The sequence below is a fragment of the Equus quagga genome, chromosome 1 (assembly GCF_021613505.1).
Source record: "Equus quagga isolate Etosha38 chromosome 1, UCLA_HA_Equagga_1.0, whole genome shotgun sequence".
Taxonomy (NCBI): Eukaryota; Metazoa; Chordata; class Mammalia; order Perissodactyla; family Equidae; genus Equus; species Equus quagga.
In genome coordinates, this window is record NC_060267.1 from 97,022,768 (window position 1) to 97,044,787 (window position 22,020).

General features: G+C 51.7%; 1 protein-coding gene across 9 annotated transcripts in view; it reads left to right on the plus strand.

The window, feature by feature from the left end:
• The window catches only part of EHMT1 (euchromatic histone lysine methyltransferase 1), a 197,062-nt gene that overhangs the window by 163,073 nt on the left and 11,969 nt on the right, over nucleotides 1–22,020 (plus strand). For all 9 annotated transcript variants that reach the window (XM_046642654.1, XM_046642635.1, XM_046642605.1 and 6 more), the window contains 9 exons: nucleotides 4,793–4,894; nucleotides 6,594–6,698; nucleotides 12,737–12,891; nucleotides 13,793–13,960; nucleotides 14,178–14,322; nucleotides 15,007–15,084; nucleotides 16,308–16,423; nucleotides 17,765–17,851; nucleotides 18,348–18,426. In XM_046642654.1, the coding sequence (XP_046498610.1) occupies nucleotides 4,793–4,894; nucleotides 6,594–6,698; nucleotides 12,737–12,891; nucleotides 13,793–13,960; nucleotides 14,178–14,322; nucleotides 15,007–15,084; nucleotides 16,308–16,423; nucleotides 17,765–17,851; nucleotides 18,348–18,426 (1,035 nt within the window). The remainder of the gene's footprint in view (nucleotides 1–4,792; nucleotides 4,895–6,593; nucleotides 6,699–12,736; nucleotides 12,892–13,792; nucleotides 13,961–14,177; nucleotides 14,323–15,006; nucleotides 15,085–16,307; nucleotides 16,424–17,764; nucleotides 17,852–18,347; nucleotides 18,427–22,020) is intronic.

Genomic DNA, 22,020 nt, shown 5'->3' on the forward strand with positions numbered 1-22,020 from the left:
TAATCATTTTTAAGGCTTTTCATCCCTCTTTCTGAATTGCACCCAGGAGTGTCTGAGCACTCATTTCCTACACTCCTACCAATGCCAGCTATTACAGATTATTTTTTAGTATTAATAATTTGATATGCAAAATGGTTGCTTTTAATTTATTTTTTACTATTTTAATTTACTTTTCTTTAAGTGAACATTTTTTCGTATGTAGTTATTCACATATATTGTGAATATTTTTTCAACCTTGTATTTTGTCCTTTGGTTTTGTTTTTGGTGGTTTTTGAGATCTAGAAAACTTTTTTAATTTTTCTGTAAACATCTATAGATAATTATTACTAATCCTCTCCATTATGATGGGTGGGCGAATTCTGCATTTACCCAGTTCTCTGCCTGGGGACTATTTCCCAGCTTCGTCACAGGAGCCAGCACCCAGGCAGAGCACCACAGAAGCGGCAGGAGGCTAGGGTTCAGGGTTTATGGAAGCAGCTGGAGACAAAGAATTGGAGGAGTGGTGGTGGTTTTGAGGTGATCAGACGTGAGGTGGACAATTCATGGGTGAACTTAACAGCCAATTGGGTGCAGTAGAGGACAGGGTCACTGAAACTGAAGACCGAGCATAGAAATTACTCAGTCTGAAAAACAGGTTGTAGGACAGCAACAAACTGTCTGGTGTGTAATTGGAGTCCCAGAAAAGAGAGAGAAAACCTGGTAGAAAAAAATATTTTGAAGAAAAAATGGTCATGTATTTCAAATTTGGTGGAAAACAACCACAGGTCCAAGAAACTCAGCAAGCCCCAGGCTGGGTGAAGACAAATACCACACCTGAGTACATCATAGTTCAGTGTTGAAAACCAGGAATAAGGAGAAAATGTTAAAAGCTGCAGAGAAAAGTAATACCTGTATGCAAACAACATTGCAAAAGATTGGCTACTTCTCACCTGAGATGATGGAGTGATATTTTTATTGTGCTGAAAGAAAAAAAACGTTGTCAACTCAGAGTGCTACATCCAGTAAAAGTATCCTTCAAAGAATAGTTGTGAAAGAAAACATTTTCAGGTAAACAGAAGTTGATAGGATTTATCAGCAGATTTATACTAAGGCTACCAGAGGAAGAATCAACCTTCGGGAATGAAAGAAAAGTGCCAGGAACAGTAAATAAGAAAGACTGTTGTTTTCTTTAAATTGCTTAGAAGACAAAAGGCTCCGTGTAGCAGAGGTAGTGCCATTCTAAGGCGGAGGTTGCACACATTTGGAAGTAAAATGTACGACAGCAGGAGCGGAGAGGGCAGCAGTGGATGCACTTACCTGGCCTGTTGTCACATTATTTTATTTCTGTTGGGGAGCTGAGAAATATTAATGTAAGTAGACTGATAAAGGCAAATATTGTAATACCTAGAGAAAGTAATAAGAGAATAATTTAAAAGAATTAGAGCTTTAAGGAAACTCTTTAAAAAGCTAGTAGAGGAAGTAAAATGGAATACTAAAAAGTATTTGTAACTAAAAGGCAGAAGAGGAGTAAGAACAGATGGGATAAACAGCAAGGTGACACACTTAAACCAGGTCAGTGATTACGTGAAATATGAAAGACTAAACACTCCAACGAAAAGGCAGGGATTTGCCTGAGTAGATAAAGAAGCAGGAGCCAGCTCTGTGCTGCTTTAGCGTTCTCTCGTTAACTGTAAAGACACAGGTGGGAGTAAAGAGGCTGGAGAACATGCATCGTGCAGATGGTAAACAGAAGAATCAAATGTAAAAGCAAATTGCAACACTTTCAGAAGTTAAGAGGAAGGATGGGGCCAGCCCGGTGGAGCAGCGGTTAAGTGCGTATGTTCCACTTCACGGCAGCCCGGGGTTCGCCGGTTCAGATCCCGGATGCGAACATGGCACCGCTTCACAAAAAGCCATGCTGTGGCAGGCATCCCACGAATAAAATAGAGGAAGATGGGCATGGATGTTAGCTCAGGGCCAGTCTTCCTCAGCAAAAAGAGGAGGATTGGCAGTAGTTAGCTCAGGGCTAATCTTCCTCAAAAAAAAAAAAAAAAAACAAAGAGGAAAGATGATCTTTGTGATTCCAGCATAGGGAAAGATTTCTTCAACAAGGAATAGAAAATACAAAAATGATTGATAAAGTCAAGTGCATTCGAATTAAGAAGTTTTGATCAATAAAAGATGACGGAGTATATGAAAGGGCAGGCTACAAACTGGGAGAAGATTTTGTAACACACTGGCCAAAGATTAATATCCAAAAAGTCTAAGAAACTACTACAAATAAAAGAACCCAAAAGGAAAATGAGCAAGAAGCAGGAGCAGGCAGTTCCAGAAGAGGAAGCAAAGTGACCAGTAGACACGTGAGGGTGCTCAGCCCTTTAGGACACTGCTCAGGTGCCACATTGTGGCCACTGAATTCTGTGGAGCCCAAAGGTCGAGACTCCCTGGCAGCACGCAGCAGCACTGCGGGGGGGGGGGGGGGGGGGAGGGGTCTCCCTCACCCAGAACCCAAAGCGAGGGAGCAACCTTCCTCGGGCCGGGAGAAGCCTGCGGTCAACTCTTGCACGTGCACACAGGAAGCATTTTGCAGTATTCAGCATGTCTTTAAATAACACAAAGTCAGAAACAGCTGAATGTTCCTCAACCAGGAATGTGCAAACTGGAAATAGTTTCACATGAGTTGAAATAAATGAATTAATGCTACATATTATATACAAAGATAAATCTCAAAAGCATCATGTTGAACTAAATATGAATTGCAGAAGGATATACAATATGATATTTCTAGACAATTTAAAAACACGTAAAACCATCATTTATAGATACATAGATATATAACAGAAGTAGCAAAAGATGCTTCAGAATGATAGCTGTTGAATTCAGGATAGTGATTACCTCTGAGGAGGAGGGGAGGAGAAATGGGACCAGGCGCTGTGTGGTTGTTCCTGAGATGGTGGTGGGGTTGTGGGGGGACAGTCCTGTGTACTCAAGTTTGTGTGCCTGAAGATTTCCTAACTGAACGCTGGGTGAACCACCCATGCACCTCTCCCTGCCTGCAGCTCCCACCGTTTCCCACGTTCACGTCATTTTCTGTAGTGCTCCCTTGGCTGAAATACCCTCAGTCCCTGCTCTGTACCCTGGTTGTTTTGTGGATGAACTCCCTAGCTTGTGAACCACACACTGCCACCTCTTCTGTGCCTGGGCCCTCTCCGCTCCTGGTCCCTTCCACTCCTGTTCCCTGCCCACTCCCAGTCTCCCCGCTCCTGTCCTCTCCCTGCTGCTCTCTGCCTGGGCCCTGCCCCCTCCTGTCCTCTCCCTGCCCCTGGTCCCTCCCTGCTCTTGTTTTCTCCTGGCTCCTGTCGCTCCTGTTCTCTCCCCGCTCCTGTTCTTTCCCCACTCCTGGTCTCTCCCTACTTCTGTTCTCTCCCCGCTCCTGTTCTCTCCCCGCTCCTGGTCTCTCCCCATTCCTGGGCTCTGCCCAGTCTCTCTCTGCTTCTGCCTCAAGTCCTGGGGCTCAGGGCACCTATGATCTCACTCATTCAGGCATATTCTACTGGCAGGTGAGAACCACATTGCATTTGTCCTTTATCTGCCTGACAGAAATGCAGTGGCTCTCTGTATTTGGTGCACTCAGACCATCCCACTTAGCACATCTGTTTTGTGGTTTCTGTCCTCATAGCTGTGACATCTTCTCATATTTCGAGGACCATCAGACTGTACCTATTCTAATGATTGAGAACACTTAAAAATTAGGCATGCCTTTAAATGAACAACCATACATTTTGTATTTATAATAAAAGTTTAAACACCGGTAATATGGGATTTGAGTGGTTTTCTTGAGAAAAGTGGGTTTACTGATTAACTTCAGAAATATGTTTAGTGATGTGTGTTAAAATCTGGGTTTACTGCTCTGAGAATAGAAATGAGGGAGAGAAGTGGGGTACTGAGCGTGGTCAGTACAGACCGGAGTCGGGGAGGAGTGGGAACAGCCCCTGCCAGGAGGAGGTGGTGGCAGGGCGTCCGCGTAGTCCAGGGGTGGCTGTACGAGGAGGTCCACCTATGGGCATTGGAAGCTCAGGTCAGCCACGGCCCGCTATGGCAACTGGGCGTAGTGTCCCAGCCGTCTGGGAACCCAGGTCTCTCCTGGAGCTCCGTGGGTCTGGTCTCAGACTGGCTGGGTTGTTTTTGTTTTATTTTGAGATAGTTCAAATAATGTGATATATTTAGTGTGATTTAGGAAATAGACAAGGAAATGTGCCCGGCACCCTCAGGAAGTGAAACGGAGGCAGTCGACGGCCGTGACGTGTGTCAGACTGCAGGGCAGGCTTGTGGTCCTTGCTCTTCTCTGCCATTTGCCATTGTGAGTTCTGTGGCACATGGACAACTTGTTTTGGGGCATTGGCACTGTTTTAAGTGCGCTGTGGTAACCGTTAACGCACAGAGGGCCCAGGCAGGCAGGTGGTTCTCTTGTCACGTGAGGAGCCCCAAAGGCCTGGAATATTCCTGGGAGTCCTGTCACAGCAGCTTGTAGAGGGACAGGGCACTGCACCCTGGCCACATTGAGAAGCCCGTGGTGTCCCTCAGCCGGTCTGTACCATGGCAGGTGGAGGGGACAGGGGTCAGGAGCTGGGGGTCTGGAGCCCGCCGGACAGGGCTTAGATCCTGGCTGTGTGACCTTACTCTGGGTCCCTCATCATTCCTTACACACCTCCCTCGTGGGGAATGAAGGTTCGCCGTGGTCCTGCACTCAAGGCCTGGCATTCTGTGAGTCACAGTGTCGTTTCTCTGGAGCTAAATGGCATTTGCATTGCAGGATGCAGAGGGCTCCACCTGTTTGCACCTGGCTGCCAAGAAAGGCCACTATGACGTGGTTCAGTATCTGCTTTCAAATGGACAAATGGATGTCAACTGTCAGGTAAAGCCACACCCTCCACTTACTGACATTCCATCTGATGGGCTGGCCAGAGACTCACTTCTCCTTTGTAGTAGTCCTGGTCCCACACCCATCCTTTGTGGCCTCCACTCTCAAGGCCCTGGAAGGCCTGGCCTGGCCCCACCTGTCTGTTCCTCCCCTGGCCTGCTCACTGGCTGCTCTGCAAACTCACGCTCCCATGGTCCACCTGGGCCACCCTGGCCTCCCTCTGGCCTGTGTTCAGGTGTTCCCCACCTGAGTGGGGTCCCCAGCCTCTTATGTGCCATGGCCCCTTCCCAACTCCCCGTGGCATCCCATCTTCCCTCCTATGATTGGCCATTGTCTGATGTTCCACCTCTTTCCCTGAGTGTTTGCTTATCATCCGCCTGTCTGTCTCCACCCTGCTGTCAGGGTCCTGGAGATGGGTCTGCGTGTGGCACGGAGTGCCTGGCGTGGAGGAGGCCCATGCATGTCTGTTGAGCGAGTGAGTGACTGAAGAGAGCAAGGGTGCTTCCTCCTCCCTCTCACCCAGGACCCCTCCTGCTCACCAGGGACCCCTCCCACATGACTCTGTCTTCACTCACAGGCTCCACCCTATTAGCCCAGTCACGGCTGCCAACCTGGCTCCCTGTGCGCCACCCTGACTGTGAGACCCTCCCAGAGGTCCAGACAGCAGCCCCTGTGGTCTGGTGTGTGGCCCACTTCTGCTCTGACAAGGCCATGGCTGGACCCCTGCCCTGTTCACTCGTCTGAGCATACCCTTCCCCGGTTTCCTTTGTCGTCTCCCACGTGGTTGGGTTTGTGAGTTTCTCTCCAGGACTGGGCTGGCTCCACAGGCAGACTTGTGTCATCCTTACCCTGTCCCCAGTGCCGCCCACAGTCGACCCTCAGGGATGATCTTGCTTTAGTTGTGGAGGCTGTGTGTCCACCAGAGAAGCGTGGCACCTGTGATGTGCAGGACATTGTGTGAGAGAAGCTGGGATGGAGGAGCCTTCTGCCGCCAGAGTAGGAGTTGGCAACATGATACTCATTTCCTGAAGGGTTGTCTTTTTCTGATTTAAATAAAGCTACCCAGGACCACTGAGTAGGAAGACAGCCTGGGTGGGCAGAGTGGTAGAAAGCCAGCTCGTCAGAACCGCAGTCGACCCTACGAATGGAGTCAGCCTGAGTGGGCTTTCTGCTCCCTGCTCTTCAGGAATAGGCCAAACTTTGCATGGCTGCTGTTGCTCTCTGGGCCACGATGTCCGTCTGCAGTTCTTGGCTGCTGCTCTTGCGTGGTGTCTCTGTGACGGGGACGAAAGGATAAGCAGACACTGTCCCTTTTAGTGCTTCCCACACCGGCCTCTGGTCTCTGAAGGTCGATGTGGTCCTCTTCTTATGTGATTCTATCACGTGTCTTCAGAGGTGTAGAGTTGTCCCTGTGGGTCCTGCCCAGCGGGCTTGAGCGGGCAGGGTGACCAGCGGTTCTGTCCGTCCCCCTCAGAGCAGAGGTTTGTGTGGTTGGACTGGGCTGGTTCTGGCTTGGTCCTACAGTTGCGAGGTAGCTGGGGCAGCTCTGAGCCTCGCTTCCTTGTCAGCAAGATGGGAACTTGCACTGGCTCCAGCCTCCCAGGCTGCCTTACAGGTCCTGAGCGAGGTGGTTCTTCACGTTGCTCATCTCTAGGAGCTGTGATGGATTTTTGTTTCTTTCTTTTCGAATTAGGATGATGGCGGCTGGACACCCATGATTTGGGCCACCGAGTATAAGCACGTGGACCTCGTGAAGCTGCTGCTGTCCAAGGGCTCCGACATCAACATCCGGGACAACGTGAGTCTCTGGCCGTCGCCACCCTCAGCCGTGCCTTCCTCCCAGGGAAACGGGTCCTGGAGGAGGATGGAGGAGCCAGGGCGTGCAGGGGCGACAGCTGGAGGTTCTTTTTTCTTGGAAGCGCGACCCTAGTGCCTGGCTGTGGCTCTTCTCTCTTCTCGTGTCGTCAGCGGCCCATTGTTCACGTGGCTTCCTGTGGGTATCTTGTGTGTTGGCCAATTGCTGGATATAATCTGTTTTTAGAGACACATCTGGACTTGTGATCACACCGCTGATTCCCGTGTCCGTGTTTGGGACTGAGGAGCCCCAGGGTGTGGCCCCACCTAGGCTGGTGGAAGCGTGACCCTGGTTCTTACCACTGTAGTTGCCTTGGAAGGAAGGAAGGAAAGGGGACAGTTAACCGTGTCCTGTTCTCTGGACTGTGATTTAAGATACTGCATTGATGTCAGTTTTGTAGGACAACTGTTTGCCCAGAGAACGGGGTTTGGGGTCCCCGTTGGAGGCCTGGCTAGGCCTCTGGGAACAGCCCTCCAGCCAGGGGTCAGTAGGCTGCTTGGTCAGAGGCGACAGCAGGCGCCTCGGATTCACCTCAAGGGAGTTTCTCGGAAGGTCTTCTGGGCCCCCCAGAGCCAGCGGGGTGGTGGGGCGTGCACGGGCAATCTGCTAGGGCCCTGCTCGAGCATGAGCCCTGTGCTGCCTCCCAGGCAGAGGGACGGGGCTCCCGGGACACAGTGTGGCCCGCAGAGCTGTGTCCCCCATTTCAGAGAGCCACCAAAAGCCATAAAAGGAAAATCCAGCCACAGACTCGACTCGTTAGATTGATAACGAAATAAGAAAGCGGGCTTGACACTAAGAGATTTCGAAAAGCACGCTGTTAGATACTATGTGCATCAGCACGGAGCCCGCGTCGAGGTAGGAAGGTAGATGCCACCTCTCAGCTCTGAGCCCTTAGCGAGCCGGGGCTCTCGAGACAGACCCATTGGAAGAAATGACGGGAGCAGTGGGCACCACCTGGTCGTTCACTGCGGCTGCTCAGCATTGGGAACCCCTCCCTGCCTCTGTGCGCAGGTCCTGCCTCCCGCCCAGAAAACAAGAACAGCAGCCAGGGTCTGGGCACGGCTGCTCCTGGGGTGGCAGTGGTGTGGCATGGCTCAGTGGGCACGGCTCGGCTGTGAGCTGTTTTCCACTGGTTGTGTCAGAGCTGGGCATTAGGGCGATGACTCTGTCGTGAAAGGAGCTGTGAGCTGGGAGGCGCTGGGGAGAAGGTCTGGATGAGGATGAGAGGGAAGGGAAGGGATGAAGTCCAGCACGCTGACAGCAGGTTGCTAGACATGGTCACCATCTGCCTCTCTCGCGCATCGTCCCCCCCTCAAGAATTGCCTCCTGAGAGCATGGCGTGGTGGGCAAGAGCAGCCCCAGCCTTGTTTCGGTGCCTGTGGCTGTCAGGGGGAGGATGGTCTGGGCGTGGGCGCCGTCCCGTGGGTGTTAGCTCTGGTGCTGGCCGTGGTTCTGATGAATTGGAAGAATTGATTAAATTGCATGTTTGTCATTTATATGATGAACCAACGTTAATATTTTATTTTAACAACTTTATTGATGTATAGTTGTCAGACTGCACTATTTAAAGAGTGCAGTGGGTAAGTTTTAACCCCAGAAACCATCACCATGATTACCATAGTGAGCGTCACTTACTTCTCAGGTTTCCTCCTGCCACCAGAGCCGTCCCTGGGTACCCACTGCTCTGCTTTCTGTCACGAGGGATTAGTTTGGTTTACTTAAATGGATCCATGCTGTGTGGACGTCTCTCTCAGCATCACTATTCCGAGTGTCAGTAGCTCCCTCCTTTCTGTGGCCACGTGCTTATCCTTCACCTGTGGACGGACAGTGGCTTCTCTGGCTCTGGGCTGCTACACTCAGAGTTGCCATGAGCATGGAGGACACGCTTGCGAATCCCTCACAGTCGAACGGCTGGATCGCGTGATGGGTGTCCGTTCAGCTTCTTTACAAAACTGCCCGACTCCTTGCCAAAGTGATGGCGCCGTTTTCCAGCGTGAGAGCCTGGCTCCCACCGGCCCTGGTCCTGGGGTGACCAGTCTTTTTCTTTGTTGGTGAAGGGTCTGTTCTCATCTATCGCTTGTTTTTCATTGGATTATTTATTTTCTTTCTCTTGAGTTTTGAGAGTTTTGTTTGTTCTGGGTTCAGGCACTTGCAGGTATGTGATTTACAAGCCTTGACACTTGTCTTTTGAGGAGCAGGTGTTTTAAATCGTTAAAGTACAGTTTATCAATTATTTTCTTTGCGATCGTGCTTTTGGTGTTCTTTTCAAGAATCCTTGCCTAACCCAAGATCCCAAAGACTCTCTCTCCTGTTTCCTTTCAGTGGTTTTGTAGTTTCAGGTGTTAATTTTGTGTGTGGTGTGAGGTATTGGTCAGAGTTCCTTTATTTGCATGTGGACATCCAGCTGTCCCAGCACCGTTTGTGTCGAAGGCTGTCCTCTCCATGGAATTGAGTTTGCACCTTTGTCAACAGTCAGTTGTCATGACGTGGGGTCCCTTCCTGGGCTCTGTCTTCCGTGCCACTGACCCTGTGTGTCTGTGTTTATCCCGCACCGTACCTCCTTGATTTATGCTCTTTATGGGAAGTCTTGAAATTACAGACAGCACAGGGACCTTCGTTTCTGCCTCCCAAACTTCATGCCGTTCTCATACATTTTACTTACATCTGAACATGGAGCGCAGTGCTATTTTGTTAAACATTCTTGGTCTTTTGAGAAGAGTGTAGGAAGTCGAGTCTCATGTATCAGCTCCTGGTGTCACTGCCTCCAGTGCTTTGGTCGCTGACCCAGGTCCCTCCACCTTCTCATCGACTCTCTGTAGTGTTGGTCTGCTTATGAAGAGTTCTTTTAGCTTTCTCATGCCTGCAAAATCCTTATTTTGCCTTCACTTCTGAAAGATCTTTTTGCTGGATACAGAATTCTAGGTTGACAGTTTTTTGCTTCCTGCTTCACTTTGAACATGTTACTTCCCTGGATCCTCACTTGAAGTGTTTCCAGTGAGGAATTCTTGGTACACCCTCATCTACTTCTCTGTATATGACATAGATTTTTTCTTTTAGCTTCTTCTAGGATTTTCTCTTTATCACAATTCAGTATGATGTGCCTGGTGGGGTTAGTGTGCGCACGTGTGCTTAGGGTTCATTGAGCTTCTCAGATACGTGGATTTAGGGTTTTTGTCTCATTTGGATGTTTGTCAGCCATCGTTTCTTCCAGTGCTTTTTCTGCCTGCCTGCCTTGCAAGGGCCTGGTTCTTTGTGTGTCGGGGGCTTGTGGTGGCTCTGTAGTCATGGAAGCTCTGGTTTTTCTGAAATCTTCTTCCCTCTGGGTTTGAGTCCAGCTGGCTTTATTGCTGTGTGTTCAAGCTCACTGTTCTGTTCTTTTACAGTGTCTGTTATACTTTAATCTTGTCCAGCACGTCCTCATGTCAGGTGTTGTGGTTTTCAGCTCTGAAAGCTCTCTGGGTCTGTGTGGCATTTTCTGAGCTGCGTCTCTGCGTGGCTCTGGAGTGGTCGGATGCAGTCAGACCAGTGCCCTGATGCCCTCGCTTGCTGATCTCACAGCTGTGTCCGGTCCGGGTTTTGATTGCTTGGTTTTTCTCCTTGCATGGGTCACATTTCCTGCTTCTTTGCATGCCTGTTACCTCAGATTGGACACCGGATGTTGTGGATTTTACCTTGCTGGGAATGCCTGTGGTCCTGGAAATGTCTTGAGCCTTCTTCTGGGTGCAGGAAAGTTACTTGGAAACCATCTGGCCATTTTGGGTTTTGGTTTCTAGGTTGGTTAGGTGGGTCTGAGCCAGTCTCTGTCTAGGGCTGGTCACTCCTCCTGTGTGAGTGCCAGCACTGAGCCCTGTGCACCTTGGCCTCAGGGTGTGTCCTCCCGGAGGTCCACGGTGGGAATGTACAGATCTCCGGAGGCCTCTTTCCCAGCCCACACCCTGACCTGCAAACCTTGGCTGCCTTGGGCCCCAGCTCTCAGTGACCCATCTTGGGCTCCTCCCGTCTCCTCCCCACACTGAAGCTGGGTCTCAGGACCGTGAGCAGGCGGTCACAGGCCCCCTTGTGGGTTTCTTGTCTCAGGGATACCGTCCTTCATTACCTGATGTCCACTGTCTTGAAAACGGTTACTTCACATATTTTGACTATGGTTGTTTTACTCTTTTGGGTCTTTCGGGTGGGAGGGTAAATCCAGTCTGGTCTCTCTGTTCCACCTTTGCTGGAAGCAGCAGTCGCCTCTGTCATCTCAGATGTGTGGGCCAAGCTTCTAATGTAGCAGGTGGACCTCGGAAAGGCTGGGATGACACAGTCCTACGATAGCAGGAGCTCAGGGGGACTGGGAAGTCTCAAAACTGTCATTGTGGTTATAAAATCATTACTTGTTCTGATGAAGGAAAGAGAAGAGAGGCCCCTGAGGAAACTGCATTTTGCTCAGGAGCTCGCAAATCTGTGGATGATGGAAACCAGAAGCCAAGATCAGAGGGGTGGAAAGCTTCTAAGAGTGACATCAGGAAAGGAAGCCCAGACAAACAAAAGGCTTTTCAGAAAACACTGAGGCAGACAGGGAATGTGCTCTCAGTTTTCCCGTTAGAAACAGAGGGGAGGCAGTAAAGCCCGTGCTTGGAGTGGCAGTTGTTGACGAGGATGACGAAGACAGGACCACTTAGTCCTAAAGGTCTTTGAGCTGGAAGTGTTGGAGGCACAAACTGTGGAGACTGGAAGGCGGATCATCTGAGAGCACCCAGTGTGACAGAGAGATGCTGGGCTTCCCATCAGGTCCCCGGGATGTGCTGAGCCTTTGCGCCTCGGTGGGAGTGGGGACAGGAACTGAGCCATGTGGAGTCAGCCCACAAAGGCCGATGTGGGGCAGGCGTGCCCTACGATGGGCTCTGCCTGGGTGACAAGAGTGGATATCAGGCTTGGCTTTTGTACTGGTGCCCATGAAAGTTCTAGTGAGGTTCCCAGGGGTTGGGGCCGCAGCGAGCTGGCCCTCTCATCCTGCCAGTAGAGCAGAAAGCACTTCGAGAGCAATAATACGTGTGTCTTTTAACCCCGTAATCCCACCTCTGAGGGTTAGGCCTTGGGACTAGTCCAAAACAGAAAAGTAGCCAACCTTAATCTGCATCAGGATCCAGAGGAAGAAGTGGAGACAAACTGAGGTTCAGTGAAGGACAGGGCCAGGCTGAGCGAATCCCCACACAGGAGGTAGTGCACTGGCTGCCTGAGAGGAGCCCAGAGTGGGGTCGGGATGAGGGGCGCGGCGACAGACGGACAGACCAGCCCTGTGTGGCGGTGGCACATTTCTCCTGTGTCTGTCACTCCTTCATTTCTAGCGTAATAGCTTAAATATTGCTCTGTTGTTCTAATTTACATTGATCAGCTGTCGGGCAAAGTTGAACATTCTCTTGTATTTATGTGTTCTCTTCGTCTTTTATCTTATATAACTTGTTTTTCATTTTCATATCCTTTGCACATTCATTTTTTCAAAATTTTAGTGTTCTAATAAACTTTGTGGTAATTGTAAATCATATATTTTTTATACAGCGTGAGTATTTTTTCAATTTTGCTTTATTTAAGATTTTTATTTTGCAGAAGTTTTTATGAAGCAAAATTTTAATTTTAATCAAATTCATGTATCTTTTTCAAATCTTGCACAGCTATTACTCTATTCTGCATTTATGACCCTGTTCCAAAGTGAATATAATTTAAAAAAATAGATAAAGTATGCACAAATGTTATGTTAATAATTTGTTGTGTTTTGGATGGTCTGATTCCAGATGGTTTTTTTCCTGTTTTTAAAATATTCCGTACTGTGACTATGTTACTTTTATAATGACAACAAAAGGAAACAAGAGGAAGCATCCTCGGGCTTGCGCACGGTGTTATGCTCTGCTCTGCTGTGTTTTCCTCGCAGTGTACCGCAAGGTCTTCCCTTGGGTCCCACCGTCTTCACGGCTCTTGCTGTCTGTCTGTCTGTCTGTCTGCAGGAGGAGAACATCTGCCTGCACTGGGCAGCCTTCTCGGGCTGTGTGGACATAGCTGAAATCCTGCTGGCCGCCAGGTGTGACCTCCACGCCGTGAACATCCATGGGGACTCGCCCCTGCACATCGCTGCCAGGGAGGACCGCTACGCCTGCGTTGTGTGAGTGGCTCTGCGGTACACAGTCCCTGCAAGGCTCCCGGGTGGGAGAGCACCCTGATGCCCCCGGTCCTCCCAGGGAAGTTCGTTCTGTGAGCAGACAAGTCTCCGTCTGAGGTTGGCTTGGTTATTTCTAATTCAGGGAGGATCGTTGTGAAAAATCCTGAAATATGTAGGTTAGATGTGGAGATGAGTCCTGCCCTAACACCGTCAAGGGTGATGGGACAGCCCGCTCCAGGAGCCCACTGGGAGCAGTGCCCCCACAAGGTGGGCTGGAGATGTGGGCTGGATGTTGGCCACTCAAAGCCCTTTCCAACCTTGAGGCCCTCTTTCCATGTCACTAACACTTGGGGGCGGCCAGGTCCTAGGCAGTCTCTTTGCTCTGCTTCCAGTGGAAGTCAGAGAGGTGTGGCCCCTTGTTCTCATTAGCAGGAGGGATGTGGGGACAGGACCCAGCCCCACCCAGTGCTGTACCCTCAGGTGACTCCTGCCTCACCTGGAAGTGAAGGGACGCCCCTGCAGTGGTGCGAGTACCCTCCAAGATTTGCGCCTCAGCAGCAGCTCAGCCAAGTCAGTTGTGTTGGCGTTGGGCCCTGGGCAGGGTGCACTTGGAGTGGCATGCTGCAGCCCTCCATCTGTCTGACTTGAGTCAGGTCTTGGGATCACCCGCTGGAGTGCTGACTGGGTGCACGGTGGGCATGGTTAGCCTCCACATCACTGCTCTTTTTATCATTGAGGGTGCATTTGAGAGCAAATGTGGGAGAGTGGTGAGCAAGCTTGTTAGTTTCAAAACAAATGACGTGTTCTCTTTATTTTTACTGGTGATGATCATTTCGTAAATCCCATCTTCACGTTTTTTAAATTAAGATCTGAATGTTCTGTTGGCTTACATTTTTCCTTTTAGCCTCTTTCTTTCTCGGGATTCAGATGTCACCTTGAAAAACAAGGAGGGAGAGACACCTCTGCAGTGCGCAAGCCTCAACTCTCAGGTGTGGAACGCTTTGCAGATGAGCAAGGCGCTGCGAGACTCCGCCCCAGACAGGCCCGTCCCGCTGGAGAAGACAGTGAGCAGGTGAGGAGCTCTGAGTCCACGACAGCTCTGCAGCTGGTCACTGATCACAGGGCAAAAGGGTTTGAGATGAGAGCTTCTCTCCCAGCTGAGACGTCCCCTAGCCTGGATCAGAGTCGCCTGGCCCCGGCTCATCAGCTGCCCTCTTGTGCTTTTTATCCGTCCCTGTTGGGGCAGCACTTGTCACAATGAAAGGTAATGTCCCCCTTTCTTGTGGCAGAGACATTGCTCGAGGCTATGAGCGAATCCCCATTCCATGTGTCAACGCCATCGACGACGAGCCGTGCCCCAGCAACTACAAATACGTGTCTCAGAACTGTGTGACGTCCCCGATGAACATCGACAGAAACATCACCCATTTGCAGGTCAGCGATGGTGGGAGGAGGCCAGCTTCCGTGGGGAAGACAGCAGACCTCTGGAGCAGGGTCTGTGGGGGTCTCTGCAGGAAGATCTGGTGCTCTCAAGTCACCTCCCACCAAAGAGCTGGAAGGCAGATAAAGATCCTTCCAGAAAATGGGCCTGAGTCCTGTGTCGAGTCCTAGCCCCTAGAGCATCATCGAGTGCCCCTGGAAGTGGTGGTTTGGGGACTGCACCAGTGAGAGGAGCCCGTGGGCGAGCCAAAGTCCTTCCTCCCCAGGCCAAGGCCAGACGCTTGCCCTCAGGCTGGGGCTCGGGGCCCCAGCTCCTCACCTTTTCACTGCGTGTCTGGCCTTGAGTGCAGCAGGCTTTCTCTAGCGCTCTGGGGCTGCGCCCCACTCGGCCCCGCGTCATGCGCTCTGTGTCCCCACCTCCCCCTGCCAGAGCCCCTTGCGAGAGCTCTCAGCAGCTTAGCAACTGAGCCTTCTCTTCTGCCCGCACGCCCTCCTTCCAAGAGGCTGCGCACGCCTTTGTTGTCCTTGAGAGAGAAGAGAGAGAGAAGGACCTCTCTTCAGGGCGAGCACATGTCAGACAAGAGGCAGTTTTGAGAATTCGGAAGCGAGGCTGTAAGTTGAAGGGTGAGAAGTGGAGGCCACATGCTGGCCCCGTATGATGTGCCTCTCCCTCCACAGTACTGTGTGTGCATAGACGACTGCTCCTCCAGCAACTGCATGTGCGGCCAGCTCAGCATGCGCTGCTGGTACGATAAGGTGAGCGCTGTCTGCCCTGGTGTGCTGGTGCGGTAAGTTCCGTGAAGCAGAATTTGTGGAAAGGGTAGTTGCCCTGATTCTGAGACTGTTCGGGGCCAGCTTTGTGGAGGAGGAGCCAGGCGTGGGAACCAGTGAGGGAGGAGCAACAGGTGGGAGGAAATGGGAGGCTGGATGGAGGCAGGGTCGTGAGGATGCAGCCATCTGTCTTTGTGGCCGCCTGGAGGTGGTGGGGCAGCCATGGGCTTTGGAGTGGCCAGGGGGTGGTGACTGGAGGGACAGAGGTGGTCATTGGCGAGCCCAGCCTGAAGGCAGCTGCGGAGAGGAGAGAAGGGCTCTGGAGGCCAGCGTCCAAGAGAAGAACCCTAAGCGTCCTTGGTTTAGGAGTTGAGAGGTCATTGATGGGGATAGGAGCCAGGGTGTCCTGCCGGGAGAAGAGATGCAGGCTAAGAGTGGGGGCCGGGGATGGATGATTCTTTCCAGAGTGGACGTTAGAGGATGGGGCGTGAGGGCGGGTTCTGTGTCTTCAGGAAGAGAGGCTGAGAGTGTCATGGGCGTGGCAGGTGTGTGAGTGAGGGGCTGGCAGGGCTCGCAGTTCGTGGGGTATGTTCTTTGCAGAGCATGGCTGTGCTGGGCAGGGGGCAAGAATGAGCATCTTGAGGCAAGTTCTAGCTGCTCAAGCAGCCTAAAGCTGCTGTGGCCTCAGGCTCGGCCCTCTCAGGCCTGGCGCAGTGCCTCATAGCTTTGCCGTGTCCAGGCTGTAGGACGGGAAAGCAGGTGGCTGGGTCTCTCCGGAGCTGGGGGTTTGCAGGGCAGCAAGACCGAGAGTACAGGCTGGCACTGCACATGGGTGGGTGGTCCCCGCCGGACAGGAGTCCATGGGGTGCTGACCCCTTGAAGGAAGTGGAGGGGCCCTCGTGCCAGCAGCCTTGGCGAGGCTGAGCGAGGGCAAGGGGAGGGAGGGAGGCTGACGGGAGTGGATGGAGACTGGCCACAGTGGGGGCCGGGGAGGGCTGTCCGGGAGGTTTCTGAAAGCCGTGCGGACTGCTGGGCCGAGGCTGCCGTCCACAGTGTGAGCACAGGTCTGCCCCACTTCCCCAGGTAGAAAGTGTGACCAGATGTCGTAGTTTTTATGTCAGTTTTTAGTTCGTAAAAATGCATTAATGTGGGTGTGTTGAGCGAGAGCGCTGAGCCCCCCTCAGCCCTAACTGTGCATCTGTCCCCAGGATGGCCGGCTGCTGCCGGAGTTCAACATGGCCGAGCCTCCCCTGCTCTTCGAGTGCAACCACGCCTGCTCCTGCTGGAGGAACTGCCGGAACCGCGTGGTGCAGAATGGCCTGCGGTGAGCACACAGCAGCCTGCTCTGTGCTCCCGAAGCCTTGTGTGGGTGTGGGCTCTGAATCCCTCAGTCCAGGGTGATGTCAAGGTCCCTGTTTCAAAACTTTGGAAATGACTCAAGTTTCTTGAGAAGTTCGCGGTGTGTTGCGTATTTCACGGCGACAGGAACATGATGTGGTGAAGTCTGTGTGTGCTTGCACGTCAAGATGGCCACTGACTTTGAGTCCTTTAGCCCCTGGCCAGGGTACAGGGTGACGTAAATAGCAAAAGCCTGCTTCCTACTACCTCACACTTGGGTCTGAGGCCTGAGAGGTCAGTCAAGGTCAAGTGAGCCGAGACCAGAAAGATGGGCTTGACACGAGCACAGCCTTTGTCTCCCAGTTCACATACGCACTCCAGCCGTTGGGGCCACCGTGACTCTGTGTTAGTGCTCAGTCACTTTCTAAGTGCTCTGTGCTCTGTGTTTCTCTGACACGATGGGGTGGTGGCGTTCTGGTGTAAACCTTTTCAGGTTGTGTGGACTCTGTTGCTAAGTCACTCAGGGCAAGAGAGGCCCTTCCACAGCCCTCTCTTGGCAGGGCCCAGCATCCCCTGATGGCCCAGAACCAGACACTCAGTTCTGGTTATGAACCTACCCTCTATGAATGTGCCCGAGAGTTGAAAGAGCTCGGAGTCCCTCTGAGTCACGAGGGAAGGTCTGCGTACAGTGTCAGTAGCTGCACACCAGTGTTCACAGTATGAGGGTGTTCTTGTACCAGTGATTCTAGAGTGCTGGTGATCAGCCCACATTCTCCGTCCTCATGCCTGGCAGTGGGTCCTTTGGGTGTGAAGACAGACACGCTTGTCTCCCACAAGGGCCACTGGACACAGAAAGGGGCAGCCGGCATGCCCGTGGCTGGCGGGCCCTGCAAGAGTGCCCCATGCCTGCTCCGAGGGGCCAGCTCGGCTCCTGTAGCTGACCCACTGCTCAAGCTAACCTGCATCGTGGCCTGGAGCCAACAGAAGTGTTAGCTCCTTTGATCCTCATCACAACCCAGTGGCTCAGCCCACACTTGTCCCTGTGTTGCAGGTGAGAAAACTGAGGCACAGTGAGGATCAGGGGTTGTGTTCCACACGCTGACAATCAGGCTGTTTTCTGAGATCTCTCAGCTTCCCGAGGGCAAGTGCCTCAGAGCCTGCGGGGTTTCTCTGGGAGTCGCTGCTTCATGATGTGTGAAGACCTAAGGCATTTTCAGACATGGAAGCAGTATTTCCTGTCTCCTTTACTCCTGGCACTCATGTTGTAATCTGAGTGTGAGCTGGGTGTTGTGGAATGTGGCCCTAAGTTGCTGACCCTGTTTTCTAGGGCAAGGCTGCAGCTCTACCGGACACAGAACATGGGCTGGGGCGTGCGGTCCCTGCAAGACATCCCACTGGGCACCTTCGTCTGCGAGTAAGTGAGTGCCTGGGTCACCCAGGGCTGCCGGCTGCATCTGTCATTTTGGGGAAGGATGCAGCAGTGTGGGGTGAGTGCACACCTGCTGGGTGGGGCGCCCAGACTCACCCGGGAGGGGGCTGCCAAAGCCCTGGCCGCACCTGGGACCCACTGGGTGCCCCCGAAACCAAGCTCCCGCTGTCTTCAGTGCCCTCACCACCTCTCTGGCTGTCTGCCTGCACTTACTCTCTCACCAGCTCACGGCTCGTTTAGGAAGATGTCCTCAGCCATCAGTGATTTTCAGGGGAGGATTGTTCTGGATCCCTGATCAGATGGGGAGGTTTCTGTGCCATCATCTTTTGGAGCCTAAAGTTAAATCCCACTTCAGTCACGGGCAAAGTTCTCCAAAATGTTGGCCCCCGTTGTGTGAGCTTCGTCAGCTCCTGAGCACTTCATCCTGTAGTTGAGGGTGGCGACCTGCTGTCTTCACTCTCATCCGCTCTGCCCCCCACAGGTACGTCGGGGAGCTCATCTCTGACTCCGAAGCCGACGTTCGGGAAGAAGATTCTTACCTTTTCGATCTTGACAACAAGGTACCCTGTTTTGAGGGGTTGGTGCATAAAGAGCTGATTGCAGCTGCACAGCGTGGAAGTGTCTGTTCTGGTGGGGTCTGGGCTGGTAAGGGGGCTCACCCATCCCTGTCGAGTGTCTCCCACCATCCAGCACTGGCCTTGCTTCTGTGCTCAGGGCTCAGAGGGCATCTTCAGTTGGGACCCCTGACCTGGGAGGGCCCTGAGTTTGTGTAGCAAGCAGCTCCCCTCGTGTGGGAGCCTGGGGCCTCAGACACGTCACTCCAGCCCTCTGAACCCCAACTGCTCACCCCAGCTTAGAGCACACAGCCTCCACAGCCACCGAGAGGCTAGGGGTCTGTGTGTGTGTGGTGACCGAGGATGCAGGAGTGAGCCTTGAGTGAGGGGGTGGGGGATTGCACGCGTGGAGAGGGCGGTGCATTCCTCATGTCCCTGGCCACCCTGCTGGGTGCTGGGAGAGCAGCCAGGCTCCGGCCTTCATCCACTGCAGGACCCTGGTTTCCAGGGCGTTTCTGAGACCAACCGTCGCACATCGCGCTTTCTCTTAGTGTGGGTCCCACTGTTGCTCCTTAGTTCAGAAATTGCCTATTTAAGAACTTCCCAGAACTTCTCATCATGACCAGTGGGGGCGAGAGTAAGGTGGAGATGGGGAAAAGAGGATTCTCTCCTCTGTAGCAGCAGCCACAGACCTGAGTATCTGTCCCTGTAGGTGAGGGTGGAGCCAGGCAGACCCTCCTGCTGAGAACAGGGCCCTCCTGCCCCTGCAGTCACCTTCTGTGAGATCAGTGTTTGTGCTGAGGGCGCGTCACCAAGAGAAGCCTTCCTTCTGGGAGGTGGCAGTGCTCGGGCACTGCTCCACATGGGCAGACCTTCCCCACAGCGCCCCAGCGAGCCTGGCCTGGGTGTGCGTGTGCAGAGCTGCAAGCTCTGTCGGCCGTGGGGCGTCGTCTCCCACACTCCGCCTGCTCGGTCTTATGCCTGTCCATGCCTGTTGAGCTGTTGGCTTCCACGGGTTTCTAGCAGCTCTGCCTGTTCTGGACAGAGGCCCTTCTGTGACATGTGTCTTGCAGAAATTGTCCCTCTGTGGCTTGTTTGTTCCTGGTGACGTCTTGTAATGAACAGAAGTTCTTATTTCTATCGTAGTCCAACTATCAGTCTTTTTCTACGTACCTTTGGGTTTTTGTAACATCCTAAATAAGTTTTGTTAAAACCCAGGTCACAGAGGTGCTCACCTCTGTTGTTGCCGGAGTTGCACGTTTGGCTCACATTGATCTGTTAGCGTTTGCTCTGCCAGTCAAGCCTTGTTCTCGCCTGTGTCCATATCTGCTTGACTCAGCACCGTCTGTGGAAAAGACTGTCCTTTTCCTGGCACTCAACTCGGTGGCCCAGCATGTGCCTGGGCCTCTGCCCGCCTTGTCTGCTGACTGTCCTGGGCAAGCCACGTGTGTGCCTAGCCTGGTTGGCGTCCTCTGGCCGGCCATTCTTTAGGACCATCTTGCTCTTGGTCTCTTGCCGTTTCTGTGTGAGTTTTAAATTCGACTTGATGCATTCTACCAAACGCCTGCCGGGGTTTGATGGGGAGCGGTGAACTGTGAACCAGGCTGGGCTGTCGAGGCCACCACACCTCCTTTTCCAGTCCATGGACGTAGCCTGTCCCTCCCTGTGTTTAAGTCTTGAGTCACCCATGATGCTTCATGCTTCTCTGTGCTGTGATCTTGTGTATCTTGTTGGATTTTTTTTTTATCCAATAGGTTTTTGACATTTTTTTCTTTTTGGATTAACTTTATTGAGGTTAATTGACAAACAACAAACTTTTAAGTGTATATTGTTAGTTTTGACAGACCTGTTTACCGGTATAATCACCACAAGCAAGATAGGGAATGGTTCCATCACCCCCAACGTTTCCATCCTATTGGCCATAGAGATGCTTTCTGCCTCCGCAGGTGTTTACCTGCATTAGAGTTTCTGTCGGTGGGGTCAGAGTGCATGCCTCTGTGTCCACCTGGGTGGTGGTGTGTTGGTGGTTCACTCCTGTCTGTTGCCAAGTGGTGACCCGCTGATGGCTGTGCCACTCACCTGTTGATAAACCCAGCTGTTGCCATTTTTGCTGTTGCAAAGAAACCTGCTCTGAGTCCACGTAGACTTGTTTTTTGTGGATGTGAGTTTGCACTTCTCTTAGGTAAATTCTGGGAATACAAGTGCTGCCATCTGCTAAGTGTGCGTGTAATAACTTTAAAAGAAACAGCCAGCAGTTTCCAAAGTCTTCGTGCCCTTTACATTGCCACCAGCAGTAAATGAGAATTCCCAACACCGTAATTTTAATTTTAATTCAGTTTAATTTAAATTTAATTTAAATTGATGATTATTGATGGGAGCATTTTGTCATGTGCTTATTGGTCTCCTTATATCTCCTTTTGTGAGGAAACTTAGAAATCATCGCGTGCTGCCTCCCTGGGCTGGTGCCTTGTGAGTTGCAGAGCCTTCGTGTTCCTTGGCTCAGGCCTCGACAGACTTTGTGTGTTTCCTCCCAGCCTCTGTCCGTCAAGGAACAAAAAAATATTTTTGTTATTTAGTGTGTGTCCTAAGAAATGTTTGTCTACTGCAGGGTTGTGAAGATTGTCTCCATTCTCTAGAGTTTTTGTCTTTAGCTTTCACATTTAGATCCACGATCTCCTTTGAGCTGACTTTTGTGTCTGGTTTGAGATAAGACTCAAGGTTCACTTTTGTCCATGTGAATCCACACTTGTTCCAGCACTTTGATCTGTTTGCTGATGCTCAAATCTACACCACTCTCTCCTGATTACCATTGATTCAGAGTAAATTTTGAAACCAGGTAATGATGAGTCTTCAGACCCTGTTCTTTTTCAAAACCATTGTAGCTTTTCTGTGCTCTTTGCATTTTCATGTAAATTTCAGAACTGATGTGTCAATGCAAAAAGCGGCTGCTGGGGTTGGGATTGGGGTTGAGTCAAATCTGTTGATCCATTAGAGGTATTGGCACCTGCATAGCTCTAAGTCTTCTCGTCCTGGTGTCTGTCCCCAGGTCTCCGCTGAGTGGGGTCTTCTCGTCCTGGTGTCTGTCCGCAGGTCTCCACTGAGTGGGGTCTTCTCGTCCTGGTGTCTGTCCGCAGGTCTCCGCTGAGTGGGGTCTTCTCATCCTGGTGTCTGTCTGCAGGTCTCCGCTGAGTGGGGTTAGGTCTGCAGGGCTCTGTAGCTTTCAGTGTATGGATCTTATTCAGATTCCCTTGAATTTTTTCCCAAGTATTTCATGCTTTTGTAAACAGTACTGCTGTTTTGTTTCATTTCCAGCTGTTTGTTGTCAATAAATGGAAACAATTGGTTTTTCCCATATTGACCTTGCTCAATTCACTTATTAATTCTAGTAGCTCTTTTGAAGCTTCTTCACAGTTTTTGTGCACGTGCTGTTGTCTGTGAGTGGGGACCGTCCTGCCCCTTCCTTACCTGTCCGTGTTTGTGCCTGGCTAGGGCCCCGTATTTGGTAGGAGGGCACGCGCTCGCCATGCTCTGTCACCCAGGACGAGTGCTTATCCTTTGACTGTGAAGTGCACCCTGCGCTTGGGCTTTTTATAGGTGCCG